Consider the following 23,458-nt stretch of genomic DNA (forward strand, 5'->3'; position numbering starts at 1 on the left):
TACTGTACTGAGACGAGGGGGTGCGGCGCACCAAGCAATCCCTCACATGTAAAGTTGTGGAACAGGATAAAAACCCACATGCAGTTCTCTTTACCTTATACACTAAATCACAACAGACAGACATAAAGGTGGCAAGAGTGAAAAAGGGGTTTCTGCAAGAAGATAAATAAACCGAACAGAATTAATCTTATAGTTGTGCTCATATTGATCATCTTGGCCATCTTTAACATTCAGGGACATTGGAGCCCTCTGCTTGAGAAAGATGGATAATTCCAAACATCCTGACCTCTTATCACTGGTTCAGCCTCAGACGGGGGAGTGGACGAAGAGATTCGCACATACAGAAAACACAGACGGCCGAAGGGCAGAGACATTACGTGGAAATGTTTTCACTGTGACCCTGTTCAGCTTTGGTGGTGTTGAATTACTGGGTGGTGAACTTACCGCCTGCCCTGCTGGCACGAGGGGGACTCCTCCTGGTGGCCTGAGACGGGAGGTTTTCACTCTGATGGAGGCGTCTGCTGGGGCAAAAGGGGAAGAAATATTGTGTTCTAACAAAGTTTTGACACATCGACACCAGCATCACTCAAACAGCCCCAAGGTATTTGAGCTGAGGGGTGAAATGAATAAATGGGAAGCATCGCATACAGCAGGCAGAACACGAGGAGTACATGTCCTCCTGAACTGCATGAAGATTAGAAAACAACACTTCAAACAGTAAGAGTAAACTCTTTGCTTGAGATACACAACACTTTGGCTTGAACTTGTCTCTATGATGTTAAAGTTGATTGCACAGTGTAATGGTGATAGAAAACGTCACCATCCTTGCTTACGCTGGTCCATTGCGTACTCAAAAGAAGGAAGAGAATAGCGTCCTCCTGGTCTCTATGCCCAGTGATGGAAATGGAAGACAATGTAACAGTCAAATGGACAAAAAAAACAACTCAACCTCCAAAAAGAATCCCGTTGACGTTGGAACAAAAGCAGGCGGAGAAGGAGAGGCAAAGAGGAAAAGGGGTTAAGAACAAGAGTGAACCTCGGACTCCATAGAGCTCCAGGATTTGAGTGGCATCAAAAACGACCTGCAGTTTCTATCCTTTCTACGGCATCAGTCATAACACAACCAGCCTACTAATTAATTATACCGGATCTTTAACGCGAGGTTATTTGTGCAAACTGGGATTTTCAGAGTGGTTTTCTGCTTTGGACAGTAGCCAGGCGGCTGGCTCATAATTTAGGCCATGATGCTAATGCTGCTGCTAGAAAACGATGTAGGGGCTTCATTGTACCTACTTCTTCCTTCTCCTCCGTTATCTCCAAAAGTGGTGGTGACAACTTCCTCAGGAGCTCTGAGCAAAGGAACCTACCGTCCTTACCAGTATCTCACTACCGTAGCGTTTTTACAACACCAACCAAACAAGGATACAACCGGAAACTGCTAGGCCCGCGAAAGTTCTGTTGTCTCTTTAAATAAAAATTGGACATTGAAATAGACAAAGAATTAAGTATTAAAGTATTAATCACAGCCACTCGATCAGGCATTTAAGCATGTCAATTATACAAGATGCATAAATGTGACACTTCTGTAACCACTGCATACACCTGACATTCCCATGTACAGTACTCCTCTTTACCTACAGACACTGAAATGCGTCTCTTGCCAGGTCTAGCTCCCCGTCTGTTTACACGTTAAAGGCTTACTGCACAGGGGGCAGATTCCTCTTACACTTCCTTATCATGTCATTATCACAATGTCATGTCATCATTGTAACTATTATCATGTTATGTTCTTCCAGGGAGAAAGTAATTGATGGGTCAGCTAAACTCCCCTCTAAGGAGAAGCCATCCCCTTGTTAGTGATCCCTGAGAAATTGCCCAGTGGGCATGTCTGTTGGTGTGCGTGTGTGTGTGTGTGTGTGTTTGTGTGTGTGTGTGTGTGTGTGTGTGACCGAGGTGCGACTGTCAACACTAAGCGGGGGACCACCAGATGGTAACGCGTTTTGCGGAGAAAAACAGTAAAACACACTTGGTGCTCCAGACGAAATGGCAAAACAGAGCAATTTCCCGCTGACCACTCCCATGGAAGCAAGAGAGAGATCCAAGGAAGTCTGTCTCATTTTCCTCTGCCCTGTGGGATGCTGGATAAATGGACCGCCACCATCCTCCAGCAGAGCCTCGCTGCCGCTGCGTAATGCCCAATCTCCTCATCAATAGGGCCTGTCCGGCCTGAAGCTGGTCCCCGAGTCAGAAACCACTTGTTTGAGATGGTTTGTGTGTGTCTACTGGAATGACATATCTGCGTTAATGTGTGTGATGTGTTGTATTTGTAGGTGTAGCAAACTGAAGTGTTGTACATTGAAGACAGGCATGTTAAAGATGCTTTATATTCTTAAGCTTTGTTGCTACACAACATGATCCTGCATGAGTCACAGTTTATTTTGTAATGATAAGCCTGCATGTTCTCTGTCATTCTGTCTGCTGCATCTAAACAAACAGAAAATGGGATATGGAAAGAAAAGAAACAAACCTGTTTGCTCCTTTTCTTTTTACCCATCTCTCTCACATCTCTTGTCAGAGACGTACGTATGCTCACTGACGCCAGCAGTAGTGTCTCAGCAAAGAGCAGAGTGACAGAGACAATGACGGCAGGGGGAGTGACAGTTATGGGGACAGGAACACTCCCATGCTCAGTGCTCATGCACTATTCCATCATTAGCCAATGAAGCCCTCATAAAAGTGAGTTATGTGTCACCAGAGGGGAGGTTCCATATGGCACAAGTGATCCAGAAAGGCAACGTGTCGCAAAAGACCCCTAGAGCCCAACAAGTCAGCTTTTACAGGGGCCTCCCTCCCTGTCATTAATTGATTTTAATAACAGGCTGCAAGGGGGCAGAATGCTCTCATTCATTGGGCTGATGGGGCTTTTCCCAGGTCCCTCAGTGAACACTGCGGCACTTAGAGCTGTTTGTTTGGATTGCCTCTAGTGTGTGTGGCTCTCAGACTGGCTCGGTTACTCAGTCAGACACATACTCAATGTCCCAGCCGTTCACTCACTCGCTCGCTCAAACATTTGTTCATTTACCAGCTCAATAATTTCTTCACTCAATCACTGGCCCAGTCATTTATACACTCATTTATTCATTCCTCCTCCCTGTGCGTTCACCAAGGCCCATCATGCTTTAAGGCAAGGTTCACGGGACTATGAACAGTGTCTCACAACAGGTCATGTGGCATCAGAGCCAGGCGGCATATGTGCAGCATCAGGTTTTCTAGAGAAAAAGTAGAGAATACATGACCAACACTCGTACTTTCTTCTCAAACTGAAACAAAGGCTCGACAATCCTGTAGACAGTCATATTTTACGGAGGTGAGTTCTTTCTTTACTCATCCCGTGATCCCGTCTCTGTCTCAGTCATCCGGCAGACTCAAAGTGAAAAATCCCTCATTTTGCATATTTTTTACTTTTTGCTTTGATTGTTCAGCAGTCTGACTGAAGCTGGGTGTGCGGAGTTTATGCCAGATGATGGGGAGGGGATAGGGAGGGAGCTTGGCCTGTCATAACTGTATAATACACCCATTACTCCTGTGCAGCAGAATTACCACTGATGGAAATAGGATTTTGGAAGATATATGGAATGTAATTATTATATACATATATGCATAGGCATTTTTACTCTGAAAAGGAGCTTTGGAGTGATATTTTTTCAGGTGACAGTAGCTAGCGTGCGTGTTTGTGTGTGAGCGCTGGCATATATGAGTTTATTTCTGTGTTGACTCTGAATGTTGCCTTATCCATAAAAGAGTGAAAACATTTTAACATTTTGTTTTGTTTGCTGTTTTTTTTTTGTATATAAAAGATGCCAAAGTGCTTTCGAGCGTCTGGATTTCCTGTGACCTGTGGGTTCAGCCTCTCGCTTCTGAAACCTCTGCAGCATCCTTCCTCCGGGGTTGACCCTGTGCTGAACATCTCCCAGAAAGCTAAGGTCTGACACTCCTAAACAGGCGAAGAGGGTCATGCTGATTCATTCCAGCAGTGAAGCTGTCTGAAGACTTAGAGGCCTCCAGAATACCAATTTTTCAAGCTCTCTCAACCAAATAGCACACAGAGAGACACCAAATTCCCCTGCAGTGAGTAACGCCGAGATAAGAAACAGAGAATATTTGCTCGCATACACTCACGAGCCACGTGAGTGGAGGGAAAAATATTACTTTAATGTTGCCCATAAATGCCATGCCGTGCGTTTGCCATAATGTCCTACCCTGCCTTTCTGTATTATTATAACAAGTGTGCTGCTGAAGCATGCAACACGACAGCAGGAACATGAGGCAGTATGTATGGCTTTCAGTGTGGTGTACCTTAGGCGAGGGGCCTCTGCAGGAGGTTTTCTTTGGAAAGCACCTGGGTGTGAAAATAGGGCCTCCCAGTCTGGCCTGAGAGGCTGTGTAAACACAGGTTCCAGTCGGGCCGGCCTGCACTGTACTGGACCTCTCCAAACAGAAACCATGAGTCAGTCTCAGGAACCCATCCATGTTCCTCCTCCAGGGATAATCAGCCAAATGCGGCCTGGAAAATGTACATGGTATGGGGGAGTTGGAGGCACTACGTTATATAAGAACATACAAAAATTATCCATGTAGACTTTCTTTACAGAAATATAGGATAGAAATATCAGAAAACAGCCCCCCCCCCCCCCACCCCCATTCCATTGAAACCACAAAAGCACCAAACAAATACTTGGAGTCTCACAAAAAACCTTCTGACTTCATGCATGACAACCATTGCACAAATTGAGTCGACAGAACAAAAAGATTGAACTTTTTCTAAATAAAAGGAGAAAGCCTTGGAGTCTCTGCGGCCATCTTCATGTCAGTGTCTGAGCGAGTGGAAGACTTTATTAAGGCATTTGGGCGTCTGAGCTCTGCAGAGAGGGAGACTTTCCCCTCATCTCCGGTCTGCGTGAGTGGAGAGGCAGGGGCCTCACACTCCACTAAAGAATATTTATCTTTCCAGCTGGTTAGATGGATTAAATGACCATCCCGCAGCGAAGGGAGAAGGAAAGAGAGTTGGAGAGGGAGAGAGAGGTGAGGGGATGGAGAAAGTTTGGAGGAAATGTGCCACAGGGAAAGAGAGCAGAAAGGGGGGGGGGGGGAGTGGAAAGATCCTTTAGTCTTCTACTTCGTAGAAAATAGAACAATAAGAATGACTTAGCCAGTCACATTTACCCCCAACTGTGACAAATATGATTTTGACTTTGTCTTCTCTCAGTGCCTGGGGGGGAGGGGTTTGGGGGGCACACACACGCATGCAATTACAAATGCACGTGCACACTCAATGACATGCACAGAGCTAATTAACTTCCTGACACATTCACAGACATTCATTTCAAAGACGGAACGCATATGTTCGCGCAAATGTGATGAGAGACCGTTGAATGCTCAAATATCTGAGGCAAATGGAAAATATTTCTCAATCACACACCCCGGTGTTAATTTTCTTTCTTTTTTTACATTTCACACTAACAGCACACCTGCTGCTCCTCCTTTGTACGGTCAACTTAAAGTCGTACTAATTCATATTAATTGATCATAAGAACCGAACAGCACTGCACTGAAATGCTTATGCACTGAATAGCAGCTCAGGGTCCCGGGGGTGGCGTGCAGGAGAGGGTTCCTTGAAACGGCCTGTCTGATCGTAACCTGGGCGGTGTTTTGTTACTGAACTTCTGTGTTAGTCATGGATTGACCATAACACACACCGTGTCCGTGGCCCCTGTCCGAGAGGTCTTCAACTCCCACCCCTGAAAGAATTTCTTGTGCAACCCGAGAGAGGCTGGGGACACGGCGAGGCGGGGAGATGTGGTCAGGAGGTCATTCGTGCCTGTCGAGGCGGCAACCTAAGACCCCGCTGGTGTCCGCCAGAGGGAAGCCGTCAGGCTGAAGAGGGAGGCCTTTTGGGCCTTCTTGGCCACGAGCTCTCCCGAAGCACCTGACAGGTGAAAGCCAGAAGAGCTGAAGCTTTTGCAGCCCCTAAAGCAAAGACTTGTGCGGGAGGAGTTTGGGGACGCAATGTAGGAGAACTTTCGGTTGGCCACTGCTGTCTGTACCAGAGGCAACTGCGGCCATGAAAGACAGAGGACGGCGTGATCACACCGAGGGTGAATCCGACTGAGTATCCTTCTCCACCTGGGAAACAGCGGGAGGACTGAGACAGCAGGAGAGGGGAAAGCCACGAGAGCAGAACATCAGGGAGGTACTGCCAGCTATCAAAAGACAGCTCCCACCCTCTCTCCAAAAGAGCTATACGTTCTGATTTACCTCATAGGTGTTGGTGAACAGAATCTAGAACATATTGTACTGACACCATCTCAAGAAGGACATATTATAAGAGGGATTTTATACAATTTTATTTTTATCGATTGCATTTAAGCCTGTTGAGATGGACCATAATTCCTTTCTTTAATCTCAATTGAAGGATTATTCAATCTTATTCAAATCCATATTGCAGAGATGTTATATCTTTTTCAGACTCTGCTAATAGATGTTAAACAAAACCAATTCAGTGGATGGTAAAAAAAAAAATAGCAATGACAAAGACATTTTAAAAATTTGCAGCTCGCCAAAAAAAGGAAGGATGGGTCCTACCTTGTGTCAATGATCATTTTGCAGCACATATGAAAGATATACTATGATACTGCTCAATGGGGGGAAAAAACATTGAAGAGAAAATACCTTCCATCCCCAGACAGCTGATAAGAACTTAAGAAATCAAATAAATATTATTGATAACACCCGAGTGAAACAGACTCGCAAAGCATGGAAAGCTATTGCCAAACATTATAAATTAGAGGGAGACTTTGCCATTCATAAATGGTGAGCATATAACTAAATAAAATTAATACTAGATTTAAGGACTGGGAAGCGCAAGGAATAACATTTCTAAGAAATGTAGTTCAAGAAGCAACACTGCTCAGTGTCAAAATGCTTCAAAGGCAAACACTTGAAAAAGCAAGATTTTTATCAATATTTACAGGTGCGGAATTATGTCAATATTGAGATGACAAAATGTTACCCAGGGAAATTCATGGAACAAGTTAGAAAAAGCAGGTAAATCAGATCCTGGTTATATAATTATTCCATACGTATAAAGGGTCTGACAATTTTCACAGATCATTAATTTTGTTGTATAGAAAATATTGCTCCTGACTTGTTCAAATGACTTCCTCAAGTATATTGAGAAATATGGCAAATGTAAAGGAAGGTACACCCATTCTCATATCTATTAATGTCTATAGAGATGAATATAGCTATGTATACTTCGATATATATTTATTTATTTATATATATTTATTCATTTATATTGTGTGCAAATATTTGATTGATGCATAATATCAATGAAAAATAATCCTAACAATTGCCCCAGCACTTAATCAACATATGATCACCCGGCTAGTTTTATGTAAAAAAAAAAATTTAAAAAAGAGAAAAAAAATAAAAAAAGATTCATTGCAAGGATTTTTTTCCTTCCCATTCATTCCCTCACTACTCCATTTAGCACACTGGGCATTGCACATAATCACCCCGCTGATATAAGCACATGGACCACAAATAAAGGAGTGTAATAACATCAAAGAGCTACCCTGTGAAATGTGATGCCGGGGTATTCAGACGAGAATGTTGAATGGATGGCAGCTATGTGTGTGACTGTGGTTATGCAAAGTGCAATCTAAGAGGGGAGCTGAAGTCATGGAAATTTCCCCCTGTAAAAGTGAAGCATGACAATGGATTTGGAGCATCAAGGCCCGTGGGATTATGGGGATCACATAAATCCCCCCCACGCCATAATTTTAGCAAACCACATCAAACTCCATGTTAAGGGTTAATAATGCAGTTCCCCACCTCTTCCAGGCTCCCTCGCACCCAACTTCAAATGTTAGGGATTTGAGGTTGGGTGTTAACATTAACACGTGGATCTAAATGTACAGAATATAGAGCCATTGGCACTCATGTAAACTTTACACAAACATAGGGACACGCACAAACAGACTCATGCTGGCGTTCCTACACGTGCACAGGTCGCTAACCTGGCAACACATGCACAGACTTACAAAAGACACACACACACGCACACACACACACACACACACACAAACTACCCCCACTAGGCCCATCTTGCTCCCACTCCCGGCACTGTATCATCTGGAGCTCTGAGGTACAAGAGCAGAGGATTTTGTCGGAGGAGCTTGAAATCAATCGATGCGCTACAACAACCTCAGCTTCCCTCCACCCTTCCAACTCTTCAGATAACAACATGTGTGTGTGTTTTTTGTGTGTGCGTGTTTGTTTCACTTTCTCTCTCTCTCTCTCTCTCAGTCTATGTCCACTTTAACACACACACACACACACACACACACACACACACACACACACACACACACACACACACACACACACACACACACACACACACACACACACACACACACACACACACTGAACTCTGTGCAGCAGGAGAAAAGTGTGCCATGCGGAGAGCTCCGGCTCCTTCCCTCTATTAGCCTGCTGTCGGAGGGAAGGCAGGGATAATATATAAGCCAACAGGATTAGGAGGCAACAAAGCATCAGGCTGAAGAAATCCCTCACAGCCTCGGGGTCCAACCGAGGCCTCCGCTGCTCTTTGGCCGTGCAGAGGCTAACTGAGCCGACCCAGCCATCACCCTATTCACACTCTGTCGCCAGTTGTCAACCTGTCCAGCCTTCCTGGACACTACTACCACCACCGTCATCGCTCAACTTAACCCCTCCTGCTCCAAACCTGATCTCTGGATACTGTACCTCCTTCAAATAAGAGGTCAGATCCCGTAGACGCAGCCTTGTTTTCTGGTTTTCAGGCATGATTATAGCTCTGGGCTCTCGGCCTGTGGGAATCGCTTCCATCTGACAGTCTAAACTGCTTCAACCATGTACAGTGCATCTTGTCCAACATTTGCATTTCAAAGAGGGTGCAAGCACCTACATCATGAGTTTGATGGCTGCCTAACAGCAGCATGGCTCCCTATATAAGGTGTTGAGCTGGAAGTAAATCCATGTGATTAATCAGGTCTGAAGCTTAAACATAATAATAACCCCCTTTATATTAATGCGCAGCTCATGGCTTGAACAGCTCCATGGAAAGGCCATTAGTCACCAGCTCCCTGCAAAGCCACAATTAAGCAGTCACATATTCCTCTCTCCCTCTCTCTCTCTCTTTAATCACAGTGCTGTCTCCTTCGTTATGTATTCTGTTCCTGGGTGATTGTGTCTTTAGGCAATGACTTGGACAAAGAAATGATTTTATTTTCCTATTTGTTAAGATGTGTATTAACAGAAGTAGCACTATTTCCTGAGCTGAGGTACAAAGAGAGGCTGGGTTAAAGTAGAATATTAGCTTTTCCTTAACTTAATACACGTTCCTAGTTCAAAACTATCTGCTGGACAATGGCAAAGTTTTTATTGAATAACTTCGGAATACATCAAAAAAGATATGGACATTATTTTACAACATTTTAGAAGTGCATTTTGCACTTCATCACCCACTGTTCTTTCATTTGAGACAGTGGGTGTATGAAAAGCGAGAACTGACAGTTTTTGTAATTGTTATAGAAATCTTATTTGAATTCAGGAGCTTACGGATTTTTTTTTATCTTGTGAGGGACACTTTAAAAAGCTGTCACGCAAACCAACCACAGGCATTTCCTCCTCCCTTCGCTCCCCTCTCTTCTCTCCTTTCCTGGTTCTCCTTTTTTGTGATATCCTCTAATTTTGCCCATGCCTCTGCAAATTTGTCGCGGCGCGTGGGCCCGTTTGATTTCATTAAACAGAATATTTAAGCATAAAAATTGTTTAATCGTCTCATGTCATTAGGAGATGAATTTCATTTTGCATACATTTGCATACTTCCCCCTCAAATTAAACCGGGCAAATATGCAAATGCGGAGGGCCAGGTTATGGCGGAGGTGTTTATTGTCATCACTTCAGGCAGTTCCACACTGCAGCGCCTCCGCAGAACAGGGGTGACAGCAACATCTGGAGCCCCGGGGGTTGGGGAGGGAGGAAAGGGTAGAGGCAGAAGGTGTAGGTGTGGAGACGAAGGTGTGTAATAGGCTGCGGTTCAGTTTTGGCAATTTTTAACAGCAGAACGCACTGATCCACCGCTGCAGCTACAGCAACATCTAGTACACGCACGCACGCACGCACGCACGCACGCACACACACACACACACACAAAAAAAAACTGTAATATCTGTTATCACAACATACTGGCTGCTTTAATTACTAACTTCATCCCCAGTGCTTTGGACGTCCCAACACTAAAATGTATAGTGAGCCAATGAAGACATAAAACACAGCACTGTTCTTTCAACTGTAGCCTCTGCATGTGTTTTTATCAGCTGTTCTGCTGCTATTGTCCACATGGCTAAGCACCGCTGCTAATGAGGCAGTAATTAGCAACAGCGCAACGCTTCTTCACCCGTGCTTAAGTCCTCGCTCATTTTCTTTTTCCCCCCCTCTGCACTGTAATTTTCTCATGCTGCAATTTCAGGCATCACGGGAGAATTTGTTCCAGCACAATGAAAGGTTGAACTGAAGATTTGAGCAGGCCAGCGCATTAGCACAAGTGTAACTAGAGCAATGGAACATGTCAGTCCGGATCTATCTATTTCCAATCAGGAGAATCTGTCACCTTTACACCTTCTAATCTAATTTCACTACATAACACCACTTACTGAGAATGGAAAACTGAAGGAGCGTGTGTAAATAAGCATTGTCTACGATAAATGAACACGATACTGAGGAGTTTTTATCCCAGAAATAAATGAATAAACATGTATGAAAATCTAGAGAGGGTTTGAATTTGAATTTGAATTTTCTTATCTGGCCATTGCCAATGGTGATGTACATCTAACAAAAGAAATGAATGACCTGTTTGCAAAACCACCCACAAGAAACGACAGTGTCCGAATAGAAACAAGGCCAAACATATCTGCCTCTGTATGTGCCACCGCAGTTTTATAAACAAGCTGTAGAGACATATTAGGGATTTTTCTGTTTGTGTGTGTGCGCGTGCATGCGCACAATAATTCTATGGGAATATTGACATGATGCCATATTCAGTGTCTCACATTATACTTTTCTTCACATGGTCGCAGAATGGAAACCAAAACTTTATTTTATTCGAGCAGAAGGAATACTTCAGGAACAGTTGTTGCCATGTTGTGACTTTCATGCATTCTGTCTTCGTGTGTTGCTTCTCCTTCTGCGGTCAGAGAGGAAAAGAAGATCTCTGAAGGACTCCGGGGCGCTAAAGAGCGACATGCTGTGCAGCAGCACGCCTCCTCCTCACTCCGGACTTCACGCTTAGGCCGAGTAACCAATGGTGTGATTTTAAGATTCTGAAGATTGAGGATTCCTCAAAGAGAGATAATTAATATGTATCTATGAATAATTCTTTCACGTCTTGCTAATATTTAGTTTTGCTTTGAGAAGCTTGAACACAAAGGACATATCTGGCCATGTGTGAAATGCCGAACAGGAATCTTTCTCAACTGTTCACAGAACGATACAGGACGCCACTGTCTCTCAGTGAGATACAAACTGATAGCCCTCCAGGTAAAGACCATGTGGCTTTGATCAACATATCACCAGGTACTGGCGATAAACTCAGCCAGCTGATTAAGAAGTTACATAATAAAGTATTTTAACCGCATTTCTTCTTGATCCGTTCCAGCACCCTGGTCAAGGGTTTCTTTATCCGTCTGTGTCATTTGTCTCTGCAGTTACTAACAGACTTTGACGCCCTGAAGGTCTCTGGTGTTGTTCACTCTGACCTGGAGCCAGAGAATTTAATGCTGGCGAACCACCTGTGTGAGGCCCTCGGAGTGAAACGAATAGATTTTGGCGTGTCCTTCACTACCTCAGAAGAGACACGTGGGCCGCCAGTTCAGCCTCTGGGTTACAGGTAGGTTGAAGTCTACAAAGATCGTCGTTTGCATTTTTTTTTTTATGTATGCAGTAAATGATGCAGCAGAGTCAGCATTAATCGTCAGGAAACAAATGGTGGCCTGAAGTCACCCTGGGTCCCCCCGCAGCCACAGACATGTAGGCAAGTTGCGGTACGTCGCCGACCACCCCTGTTCGGAAAGAGTGCCCTCCGCATAAATAAACAAGTCTGTTGCGATCACCGAAAAGTGACAGTGAGAGATTCTGACAAAGCATTACCTGTATACTGTACGTTGCTCTCTGCCCAGCATTACCAGGTCAGACGACAGAGAGCCGGAGCCCGACAAGGGGTCCGGGGTGAGGAGCTGGGGCCCTGTAGTGACTTTGCAGAGAGGCAGAGGCCTGATGACACTCAGCCCCAGTGGCGGCGACTAGGGGTAATAAATCATGGGCAGTGGCAGTCAGATAAACAGCGCTCCGAAGCTGATTGGGAGGAGAAACTATTGTGACGAGTGTGAGGTGGAGAGGAGGTGTTGATGACCTGAGTGAATAAGGGTCAGCACTCCGCAGAGGCGGACCCAAACAGCTCCCTGCGTCTTAATTTACCCTGAAAAGCCATTACAGCCACTCGGCCTGCTTCTTCCCGACCCTCCTCTTGCTCGCAGAGGAACAGTCATTCTCCAGGACCTCGATGGCCCTTTGGCACAAACTCCGAAATGACCTCCACTATCTGGAGGCAGACGTTGCTCCAGCCTGGGGAGCCGGTGCCTCGCAGAGCTGTGGCCCCTCTGCTGGCCATTCAGGTGCTTCTACATTCATTCAATATGGTCACAGATATTAAATAATTAGTGGTTTCAAGGGCTGCTTGCATTGGCCAGAAAAGGAGAGGGATTGTGTTCTCCAGCTAATTGCGCACTTTTTCATAACTATAAAATGTTGTCATGAATGCACATGAGTTTTAAAACATCGTGTTGCCTGTCACCAACATTAATCAGTTACATATTTTAACGCTGCACATTCCAATTAAGTATTTCTCCAAGTATTGCATTCAAGTACAAATTTGAGGTACTCAAAATTGAATTGGTCATGTCCATTTTGTAATAGCTTTTACTTCTACTCAACTACATTTTAGTGGGATATATTATACTTTTTTAGCCCACTATTTTCACAAATTAAGATGTTATGTAAAAAAAGTATTATCAGCTTATAAATATCACAAATAACAGTATATATCAAAAACCTACATCAAAAAAGGCTACTAACACATTAATGCATTAGTATCAATCAATAACAATAAATCTCATATTAAAATACTTACAGGGTCTGTTTTTCTGATGAGTACATGTTCTTTTGAAACTTAAAGTAAAGAGTGTTTCTTCGCCTCAAGTTGTCACAGTAAAATGTAATTTTTAAAGCACAAACAACGGCCAACTTCAAGAACTGTAAGCATTATGTACAACATGTATTAAGCTGCATATTTCAGCTGTAAGGAATTACTTTCTCTGCATGCGTTACAATGGTTATCATCATCAGTGATACTGAATACTCTGCATATTTTCACAGCTCTACATCGCCAGAATTATATTCGACAATGGAATTGATTTGATTTTTTTTATGCCCACAACATTCATTTTAATAAGTTTTACAAATCTTGATCCGGAAACATATTTTCATTGAAGAATGAGGTTGTATTTCCTAAGGAGTGATGTTTTGTGAGGACACTGTGCTGCTTTTTGAAAATGCTGGCTGGTTCAATTTGGAGTAGACTTTGTGTAGATCCATAATTTGTGTGACTATAACTAAAACAGTTTCGGCTCAAATGGCAGCGCAGGGATTATAAAGCAACCTTTACTGTATGAGTCAGCACAAACACAGGTGTTGTGCGCTGCTGTGCTACTTGGCAGAGCTAATGGCTACTTAGTCATCCCTCTTGATTATTAAAAAGCAATTCAAAACGACTAAATTGCTCTTTAAGCTCAACTTCAACAGTAAATTAGTACTTCCACTTATTTTCATGAATAAGGAAAACAGTTTCCACTACCAAATTGTTTATGAGCTTCTTGTCCAAACCACCTGATGACATATACAGAGAGGTGACAGGGAGGGAAGCTGATTTCAGGTATCATAAGGTTTGTGTAAAACTTTTTGTGGTTTAACAAGATGTTTTTGTTACCATATGATAATCATGGTACTGTAATATAATCCCCTCAGTGCTGACAGAAGCAACAGCAAACTGCTGCTTTTAGAGAAAAACAGTGAAACAGGTTAGAAGCACAATCTATGTCATCACCCCATGATGTGCACTGCTTAGTTTATAAAGCAATTCACCCAAAGCTGACCATCCAAACAACTGAACATACTGCCGATATAACTGCACAAATCACTTTGCTGTTTTACTATTATTATCACTATTATTACTATTATTTACTGTCAAATTACTCAAAAACACCTGCACATATTTTCACCAAACTTGGTAGAAATATTTCTTGGGAGGGTATCCCCTGATATTTGACTTTTGGAGCTGATCGGTCAAAGGTCAAGTGCAACAAAAATATGGTCCAAAAAAACCAAGATATTGCCGAACATAAAATGGCTATAGATACAATCTAATATACGTGATCAAGAAGAATCTAAAAAATGATGTCAAGCAAAGCTCCAAAAAGTTTGTTTTCTAGGATTGCTGTATCCTAGATCATATGGATGGGAAAATGATTAATGGTTATATGGTAGAAATTACATCATCATGATGTCACTGTGAGGTCAGAAAATCATATATTCATATAATGCATTAACTTTTGCAACCAATAAAATTACAGACACAATCGACAACTTAATTGGATTAACCAATAACTTGTCATCATGTGATAAAAATTATTCTATGATGATGTCGTTAGGAAATGGCCTTATTACAACATAAAGAAATGCTAAATGCTTCACTATGCAGCAGATACCATAACATGACAAGGATAAAATAAATATGATGACTCCAGAAGTCCAGTCCAGATTACAGTGACAGTGCATTCAGTCCATCACTGTTCCACAACAGTATGGTGACCGAGGCGTGCACAGCACTGTGCAGAGGAGGAACTACAACTACAGTGCAACTAGCACCCTGGCAACTCTCTCCCCTGAGTGACGCCTGACAGTGACACTCGATCAGCTGCCTACATGCCACCGGCACCCTTCTGCTCCACCCCGCTTTGAGTGCTTTCTCTCTGCTCCTACTATGTACTATCTTGCCTCCTCTTCCCTCTAAGGATGGTTTCTCTCCTTTTCTGCTCTCCCTGGCTCTCCCTCCCTTGGTCTTTTTCCCCCCCCAGTCACACTCCTTCTCCCCTCCTCCTGTCTTCCTACTCCAACTGGCTCTCTTTAAAACTCTCCTCCTCCCCTATCCGCCTCTCCGCACCTTACTCCTTATCCCAGCTTTTGCTTCCTATTCCCCGTCTCATGATTAGATAGCATTGGTGTTTCTGCACTGGCTCCCAGCGGACTATCACGCTGTGAGAGTGGACGGTGGGGGGAATGCAAGGGTTCCATTTTCTATTAGAACAAAACATGCCTGTGGGGCCAGCAGGCGTCAACTGGAAATGCAATCTGGGCCTTTGAGCTGACACCCAGAGTGAGGTAGAGGTGTAGCGTGGGGAACAGGGGCTACTGTTGTGTGGTGGTACTCCAGAGTGAATGTTATCATTCTCTGGAGATCCCAGGCCGCCTCCCCGGGCCCTCTCCCGCCTTCAAACTTGGACACCTCTGAGAAAACCGGTCCCAGTGGCCTGCAATGAGGAGTGCTAATTCTGAGCACGGTGCCCTCTAGCCTTTCGCCTTTATCATAGACACACGCAGTGTTCAGAAGTGTTTATTGATCCTGGACCTAGTATTTGTTGAAAAATTCTCCATTTATATGACTATGTTATCAGATAGGAGTGTCACTCTCCACGGCGCAGGAGATAAGTGAGTGGAAATGTGTAGGGAGGGGAAGGAGAAGGACAGATGAAGGGAACATATAGGTGGTTGGTCTCGGCAGGGCTGGTGTGAATGCAGATAGGGAGTTCCTGGACATGCATAATTCACCACAGGGGAGATGGGAGAGGAGGTGGGTAGGAAGAAAGGGAATAGAAGGGTGGGTGAGTGAGAAAGAGAGGGAGAGAGAGGGAAGGGAGAGAGGGAGGGAGGAAAGGAAGTAGGGAGGAAGGAGAAAGAGGAAAATGAGCAGTGCGTCTCAGGCAGCGTCAGCGTCTACAGTGAGGAGGTAATTAGGGAGCTGTCACTTGTTCCTGTCAGGCACCACTCCTGCTGAAACATTGAGCGTGCATGTATTTGTGTGTGTGTGTGTGTGTGTGTGTGTGTGTGTGTGTGTGTGTGCGTTAGGGTCTCATGTGGGGGAGGGCTGAGCTTGTGTATAACTGTGTGTGTGTATGTGTGTGTGTGTGTGTGTGTGTGTGTGTGTGAATGCATGCGGGGTTGCATGTGTATATAAATTGTGCGGAGGAGAGTGGGGAGGGTGCGGTGGAAGTTGAATTCAAATGAGACCGAAACAGCAGAAGAAAAACAGAATAAAGTAACAGACTTACTGCGAGGGAATTGTAAAAATGGTGGATAAATATGAGTCAGAAGTACACAGCTCAAAGTATTAGAAGAGGTGGAGGAGGAAAGAAGAACTATTTGGCCGGGGACACAGACAGAGAAGAGATGAGGATGGATTACATTGGATAAGTGATATTTGTGCCGACCATGGATTCTTTAAACACACACACACACACTCACACGAATGCATGTGCTAAGTCAGGATAAAACCCGAGTGCAGCAGCCAAGTGATTTGTTGCGGTAAACATATTCGTATGCATGCATTATTGACACAACTCACATTCTTACGCTCAGCAGCCAGTGTGTCTACTGTCACCCCTCTGCATGCTGGCTGTAATCTCAAGTCAAAACAAAAATACACTAATGTTGTAACAGCCTAGTTGTCATATCAGTATGGGCAACGAGACTATACGTGACGGATCCTTAAGGAAGAAAGACGGAACGCGCCGAGGTAGGTGCGTAAACACAGACATATATGACACAAACGCACATGCACAGTCAGTCAGATGATGTGATGCATGGGTATTTAAAGTTGCGGATGCCTTTATAATCTGCAGGCCCTCGGGAGACGGTAGTTGGCCGTATGAGTGAGCCAGTGTGGGCCTGTCTGTGGAGTTTTCACTGTGACACCGGCACTCATACCACTCACTGGGTGTTCCAATTAAAACCCACCCCTGCCAGGAGAGCAACAGCTCTCCCACAATACTCCGCTAACCCCCACACACACACACACACACACACACGTACATGCGCGCACACAAACAGACGCACGCACACGCTGCTGACGGACCACAAACACAGTCAGGCTGACGATGATGGATGGTGTGCATAACCTGGCTGGTGATATAGACTTTGGCTAAACAGCTCAGGCCTTCACCAGGGGTTTTGTCCACAGGCAGGTGGTGGGCTTCCTCCACACAGGTGGTTTAGCAGTGATGCTGAGGATTATTATCTCACAAGGAAATTTCCATAGCGTGAATAATGTTTTTAGGACTATGAATGCACCGCAACAAGGCGTGGCGCCATTAAACTGATGAAGTTTAGTCGGACTGTTTTGTACACGGTTGCTGTTTTCTTCCTGCCAACAACTTCTGCTGATTATTAAATGAAGTCGCTAAGTGGCATGTTGGAAGACCAGACGAGTAATCAGTTACAAAGACTAAGAAAAAAAAGTTGACGAGACAAAACAAAACAAAAACATGGATACACGTTCTTTTCATAGGGCACATGGAGAAGAGCATAATGACCCCGATAACAATTTGTAAGGACTTCTGCGCATTGGTTTTCTGACTTGCAAATTCAGTGTAAACAAGGCATATTGCGCAGTAATGTCACAGAATGAGATGTGCCATTTTCCCCGGGCTGGCCCATAAAAGACTCATTAGGGCACTTGAGACATATTTGCTCTGCAAGGGGCTGCCATTAAACACATCACAAGGCCTAATAAATACATTATTTAAAAGCTGTGCTCCAATTACTAATTGATTAGAGTCGAGCACCTCATCAATAACGCAGAAGCAGCCCCTTCAAATCAAAATACACATGATTTATACATGAAAGGCTTTAAAACGGATAAGTTCTCTGCTAATCAGTCATAAATGTTTTAAACACCAAATTTTTTTTCCTCATGATTAAAAAAAAAAAAGTTGAAGGCCTGTCAGTAAGCTTTGTGCGTGTGCGTTTGGGGGAGAGGTTCAGTGTTTGAAATGTGGACTACACACCCCCTTCCAACTGGGATTCAATATCAATGCGGCAGAAACATAGTAAGTCAGAGAAGTAACCCTTCAGTCAGACACGACATGTTTATATTTTGCAGATTTTCTTTCACAAATTGCGGGAAGTGGCTGTAATTTGCTTTTCGTTCCAACTGTATTAAAACTAGTGTCTCAATAGGCTGAGCGCTTTTGAAGGCAATTGTTCCACTTACACACCGATGCAGTATTAATTTCACATCATGTAATTGAATGTATGCTTACATGCGTCTTGTACAATTGAAATTAATAATTTAATAATAGGCTCAATGACACTGATCAATGAAATATACATATTCCAATGTGACAGACCAACTGCAGCAGACCATGTTAAATCAATTGCTATGAATAATTGTTTGGATATGATTGGTGTTGGTGGTTTTTTTTCATCTTAGTTTTGTGAAACAGTACAGTATATACATTTCTCGATAATTACAATGATTATCAACGCACTGTGGGAGGTCTCGCCATTTCAGTGCGCGCAAAGAAAGGCTGGTCATCCTAACAGAGTATAAAACACAAAATGAAGCAGCACAAAAGACGCAATTGCTATTTGTTATTTTTGTGCTACATTTTCCAAAGAGACATTGCAGTATATATATTTTTTCCAGACATTTGAGCCCCTTTGCCCAGCACACGGGTTCCACAGGTGATCATAGCTGGAGCTCTACCTGGAGGAAAGCAAGAGAGTACAAGGAGTATCATAATGAAAAACAAAGAGATAATCAAAGGCTTGAGCTGCAGATGAGCAGGAGGCCCCGAGGAGAGAGCAGAAAATGAGAGAGAAAACCCTCACGACAGATATCAAACACCATACAGTGTAAAGAGAGATTAACATGGTTATGTCACGCATGTAATGCTTGCGTGCATTCTGCTCTCCTACCACTGAATGATATGATTTACAGTTGGTGATGACTGACGAGTCAAGAGTGCTTGAATGGGCCGTCATCACATGCAGTGTGTCAGAGAGTTTAACAGGCTGAGTCAGGTCAAGCTGCGCTCAAAGACACGGGGAAAATAAACTCTTCAATAATAAGTCTGGTTACATTTTTCTAATGGTCACAAAAATAACAAAAACATTAAAGGTTTCAAAAATAGTGGGTTTGGGGCTTGGTGTCATAGAGAGGATGATTTAGTCATAAAGTACAAGAAACAGACTAATTCATTGTGGATCATGATCCAGAAAATCCGCGGGAAAAGAAAGGTTTCCTTGTGTTCAAAGTGAACAAAAGTGTGGCATTAAAGGCTTCCCTAAGAGTGCGAAACAAAAAATTCTACAGGAATAAACAGCCAATGGGTTTGGTCCGAAAAGAAAATGTTTAGACAAGCTGTATTTCACTCTTGATTTCCTTTTCTGTAACCAAAAACTGAAACACACTCACACACATTACAGCCAGCCGCTATCAGCTGATGGTTGACAAAGCATCCCAAAGAAATAGTAAGGTCAGGCCACTCTGGTTCCTGAATTGACAGGCTGGAAGGATGATGACGGAGAGGGGAGACGAGAGGAAGAGGAGACAGAGGTTGTACAGCATCTGAATCTCTTAAGGCACACGGCCACAAGACTGTGGTCCTTACTGGTCAGAGCGTTCAGACGTGAAGGTCTCTGTTTCAAAAAATGCAGAAACACAAGACCAATCAAATGGATCTCACCCTTTGAACAAGCTTTACATCAAGCTGCACCTGTCAGTATGCATGCAGACCAAGACAAGTGAGACAGCGAAGATCCTCAGGGTAGCTGTCATCGCTGATCAAATAAACAGCTTATGAGCACTTGCATGACTTTGCTATATCATAAGGTACCTACTGTTTGGAGTGTAAGCTCAGTTTTTAAATGCTAAATGGTGAATTGCTATCATCTATGCTAATGAGGCTGAACACCTCGAGTGCACGGTGAACGGAAGCCTCAACACGGATTGGTAATGATACTGTGATAATATCCGCAGCTGAAGTAAAGGAGAGAGCGACGATTATATCGCAATGATTGTTCAGAGTGTTAAGGATAATGAAGGAGAAGAGGAGGAGGAGAAGGATTGCGATTATGTTGACGATGGAGATGATGGTTGGGGTCTGCATCTCCACCCTGGAGATTCAGATGCAGCTGGTTCGTGGAACTGACTGGCTGAGCGCGCCATGCCACAGGGGGTTGTCACTCTCCGACGAAGAGACAGGTCCATGCCTACGACGGAATCTCCCAGCAGCCACTGCGGCGCCCCATGGAAGCTAATTCTAATCGCCTGCGCTGGTTTGCCCCCCCACTGTCAGCTCACTGAGCTGGCTCTGCATCACCAGGGAGCAAGACACACACACACACACACACACACACACACACACACACACACACACACACACACACACACACACACACACACACACACACACACACACACACACACACACACACACACACACACACACACACACACACACACACACACACACACACACACACACACACTGCCATACACTGACAGAAAGCGCAGCACAGGGACATACGAAAAGGAAGAGGGTGGATGCACATATTCACAGATACACACGATCCTCCGCGGGCGCGTGTTCTTAGTAGGTATTGTACACGGGCCTTGTTGCTCTTTCAGACTTGAAACCCGGACTGCACCCCTTGTCTTCCCGTGCTACGGGAACTGCTGGCTCATTATTCTGCTATCCGCCACTGCCTCTGTTTGCTTATTTAGGATGAGATGCCGTGCTTGTGAATGTGTCCAAGGATGTCCCGGGATGTTTGCGTTGCCATGTTTACATGCCTGCCGGAGGGCATATTTATCTACGGGTCTGCTAGATTTGTCTTATAGACTGTTTGTGTAGTTTTTAAACTGGTTTATTTGTGTATCAGCCCAGACTGCATGCATGAGCTTTAATGTGAGAGTCTGGCTGCGCTCCAACAAGTCGTCTTTTTTTTTTGCTCTTCACCGTGGTGTCGGCGATTTCTTTTCTGTGAGCTTTTATTGCGCTTGAGCTGCTGAAGGTGACAGTTTTATGAATTGTAACTCTCTGTTGTCAGCCATTGCAGCACCACAATACATTTTTGTTTGCTTGCTAATCATCTAAGGAGTACAGGTTAAACAGTGGTGGGCTACTGAAAGGATGCATTAGCTTTTACAGGAATTTGTTAACAATCCATTGTACATCTCCACAACACTGTAAACCCTTACAATAAACATTCTTTTTTTACCCATGTGACCAAAGAGTAATTTCTCCAATAGAAATGTTTTGGTTTTTTTAAGCCTAAAGTGAAACGAGAGACTCAAGCAATCTAACAATCTCAGTGTTAAGATGGTTTGCGAGCGCACTGCACTATAGATGCCATAAACAGCCTTTTTTTTTGTTTTGTCAACGTAAAGGGCCTTGTGTAAAGGCTGTCGCCCCGGAGGATGAATTCTGTGGATGATATACTTGTGTTGTAGAGTGTCCTTGTGCGCAAGACGGAGCCTATGGCGGTGGTTCATATGGATGAGAAGTGACAGGGGTCGGGAAGTGAGGAGGTGCCTGTCATATGCGTCTGTGCCTTTGACCTCATGTTCCCATAATGAGGGGTAAGGACTCTGCTTTGTCACTCCCGGGTCAGGTGACAGCATGGCAGGCTTGGCATGGGACAAGCAGACAGCAGTGGATCAAAATAGCTATGTGGCGGCAGAGACAGACTCACAGGAGTGGTGAGACATACAATATACTGTAGCGTGCATAAAGACACACACTGACACAGAGACCAATATACATATTTTGCAAGTCGCTTTCCTTAATCCTCACCCTTAAGACCCCAAAGCCAGACTCACCCTCCCTCTTCTCTCCCCTCGTCTTTGCCACTTAATATTCCAATCGCCACACATTAAAGCAATGGCCGAGAAATGGAGAGATGCCAAGCAGCCAAAAGGAGCATTACTCATCAGGGTCATGCTCCACTGCGCAAAACACAATCCCTCATACATCATGATAACTGCCACCCAGTGACAATTACAATTGAGATGGCAAGAACTGGGAAAGAGATATTTAATTTAACATCCAATTATTACAAGTTATCACCCCTTGATCAATGTAATATAACAGACATTCAATGTTGCATGTGACAAAGGAGGTGGAGGCCTGTATGGGGTGGCTGCAGGGCTCAGGGTGGTGGGTGGCAGTGGCTGGTAGGTGGGGAAAGATACAGTACAGCCCCTCTGGGATAAACAAGTTTCCCATTTTTCATCCTATGACTCACTTGGCACCCACGGTGTGTATCACGTGTGAAACAACGAGGGTGGAAGACCCTAAATAGCTATTTGACATTATCACATTTACATTTGCACAAATTCTGTAAGCCAACTACCTGGGAAGGGGCAAAAAAAAAAAAATAAAAGGCCTACGGACTACGCTAAGAACAACATAGTAGGCCTATATATGAAATGGTATCTTTAAATAAAGCTTTTTTCAAGTTTCCTTTTGCATCTGTGCTTACAGCATCTTCAAACGCTTGAAATTGACTGCAGGTTGTTGGCGAGCACTTGATCATAAGACAGCAGCTAGTGATGGCTTTTTCTGTGATATTCTACCTGTCATTTCGAAGGCAGCAAAAATCTTGCGCATCTTCCGTAGATCAATCCGGAGCAGGCCTGCAATAACATCCAAACATCCATGCTATTGATTATTTAGTGCCACTACAATAAACCAATATGACCTGTAGCCGAGTTGCGTTACCACAGGAGATTAAGTCATAAAACAGCAGCCTGTGCCAATAAACTGCACTGTTTACCAGGTTGATATATTCAACAGAGAGAAAGATGTTTTTTCTCGGTTTCTAATAGAGCTTGACACAGGCATGTATAGCTCCTCTGGATTACGCATAGAGGTTGGTGACATATTATAGGAGGATCATCGTAACACTAACTACTGTAACTAATGAGGCAAATTAGAATGATGATGTAGATGATTTTCAAACGGCAATAATCACAATGATGAGGGGGAACTGTGGGACGGGCTTTTATTGTTTCAAAGAAATGGGAAACCAGCCAGACTCCCGTAAAGTTTATCCTCCTGCGTTAAGTGGAGGATGTGAGTTCCTGTAAGCCGCTTTCAACATAAACTAAAACAAACATACTTTACCCACTGTGGCAAAGCACGGTGAGGAAGAGTAAAATCCACTTAGTAAATCT

At 43.9% G+C, this 23,458-nt stretch overlaps 1 protein-coding gene across 8 annotated transcripts in view; it reads right to left on the bottom strand.

Moving 5' to 3' along the window:
• LOC118314520 overlaps positions 1 to 23,458 on the bottom strand; it is a 206,912-nt gene that overhangs the window by 76,058 nt on the left and 107,396 nt on the right. For 4 of the 8 annotated variants that reach the window (XR_007030191.1, XR_007030193.1, XR_007030192.1 and 1 more), the window contains exons 6-7: positions 4,357 to 4,564; positions 445 to 518 (exon numbers count right to left, since the gene is read on the bottom strand). Coding sequence is in view for 4 of the 8 variants with exons in the window: in XM_047329319.1 (XP_047185275.1) it covers positions 445 to 518 (74 nt within the window). In the remaining 4 variants the exon portion in view is untranslated. The remainder of the gene's footprint in view (positions 1 to 444; positions 519 to 4,356; positions 4,565 to 23,458) is intronic. The other 4 variants (XM_047329319.1, XM_047329320.1, XM_047329322.1 and 1 more) reach the window with 1 other exon arrangement.

Source organism: Scophthalmus maximus, chromosome 19 (assembly GCF_022379125.1).
Source record: "Scophthalmus maximus strain ysfricsl-2021 chromosome 19, ASM2237912v1, whole genome shotgun sequence".
NCBI classification, from domain to species: Eukaryota; Metazoa; Chordata; class Actinopteri; order Pleuronectiformes; family Scophthalmidae; genus Scophthalmus; species Scophthalmus maximus.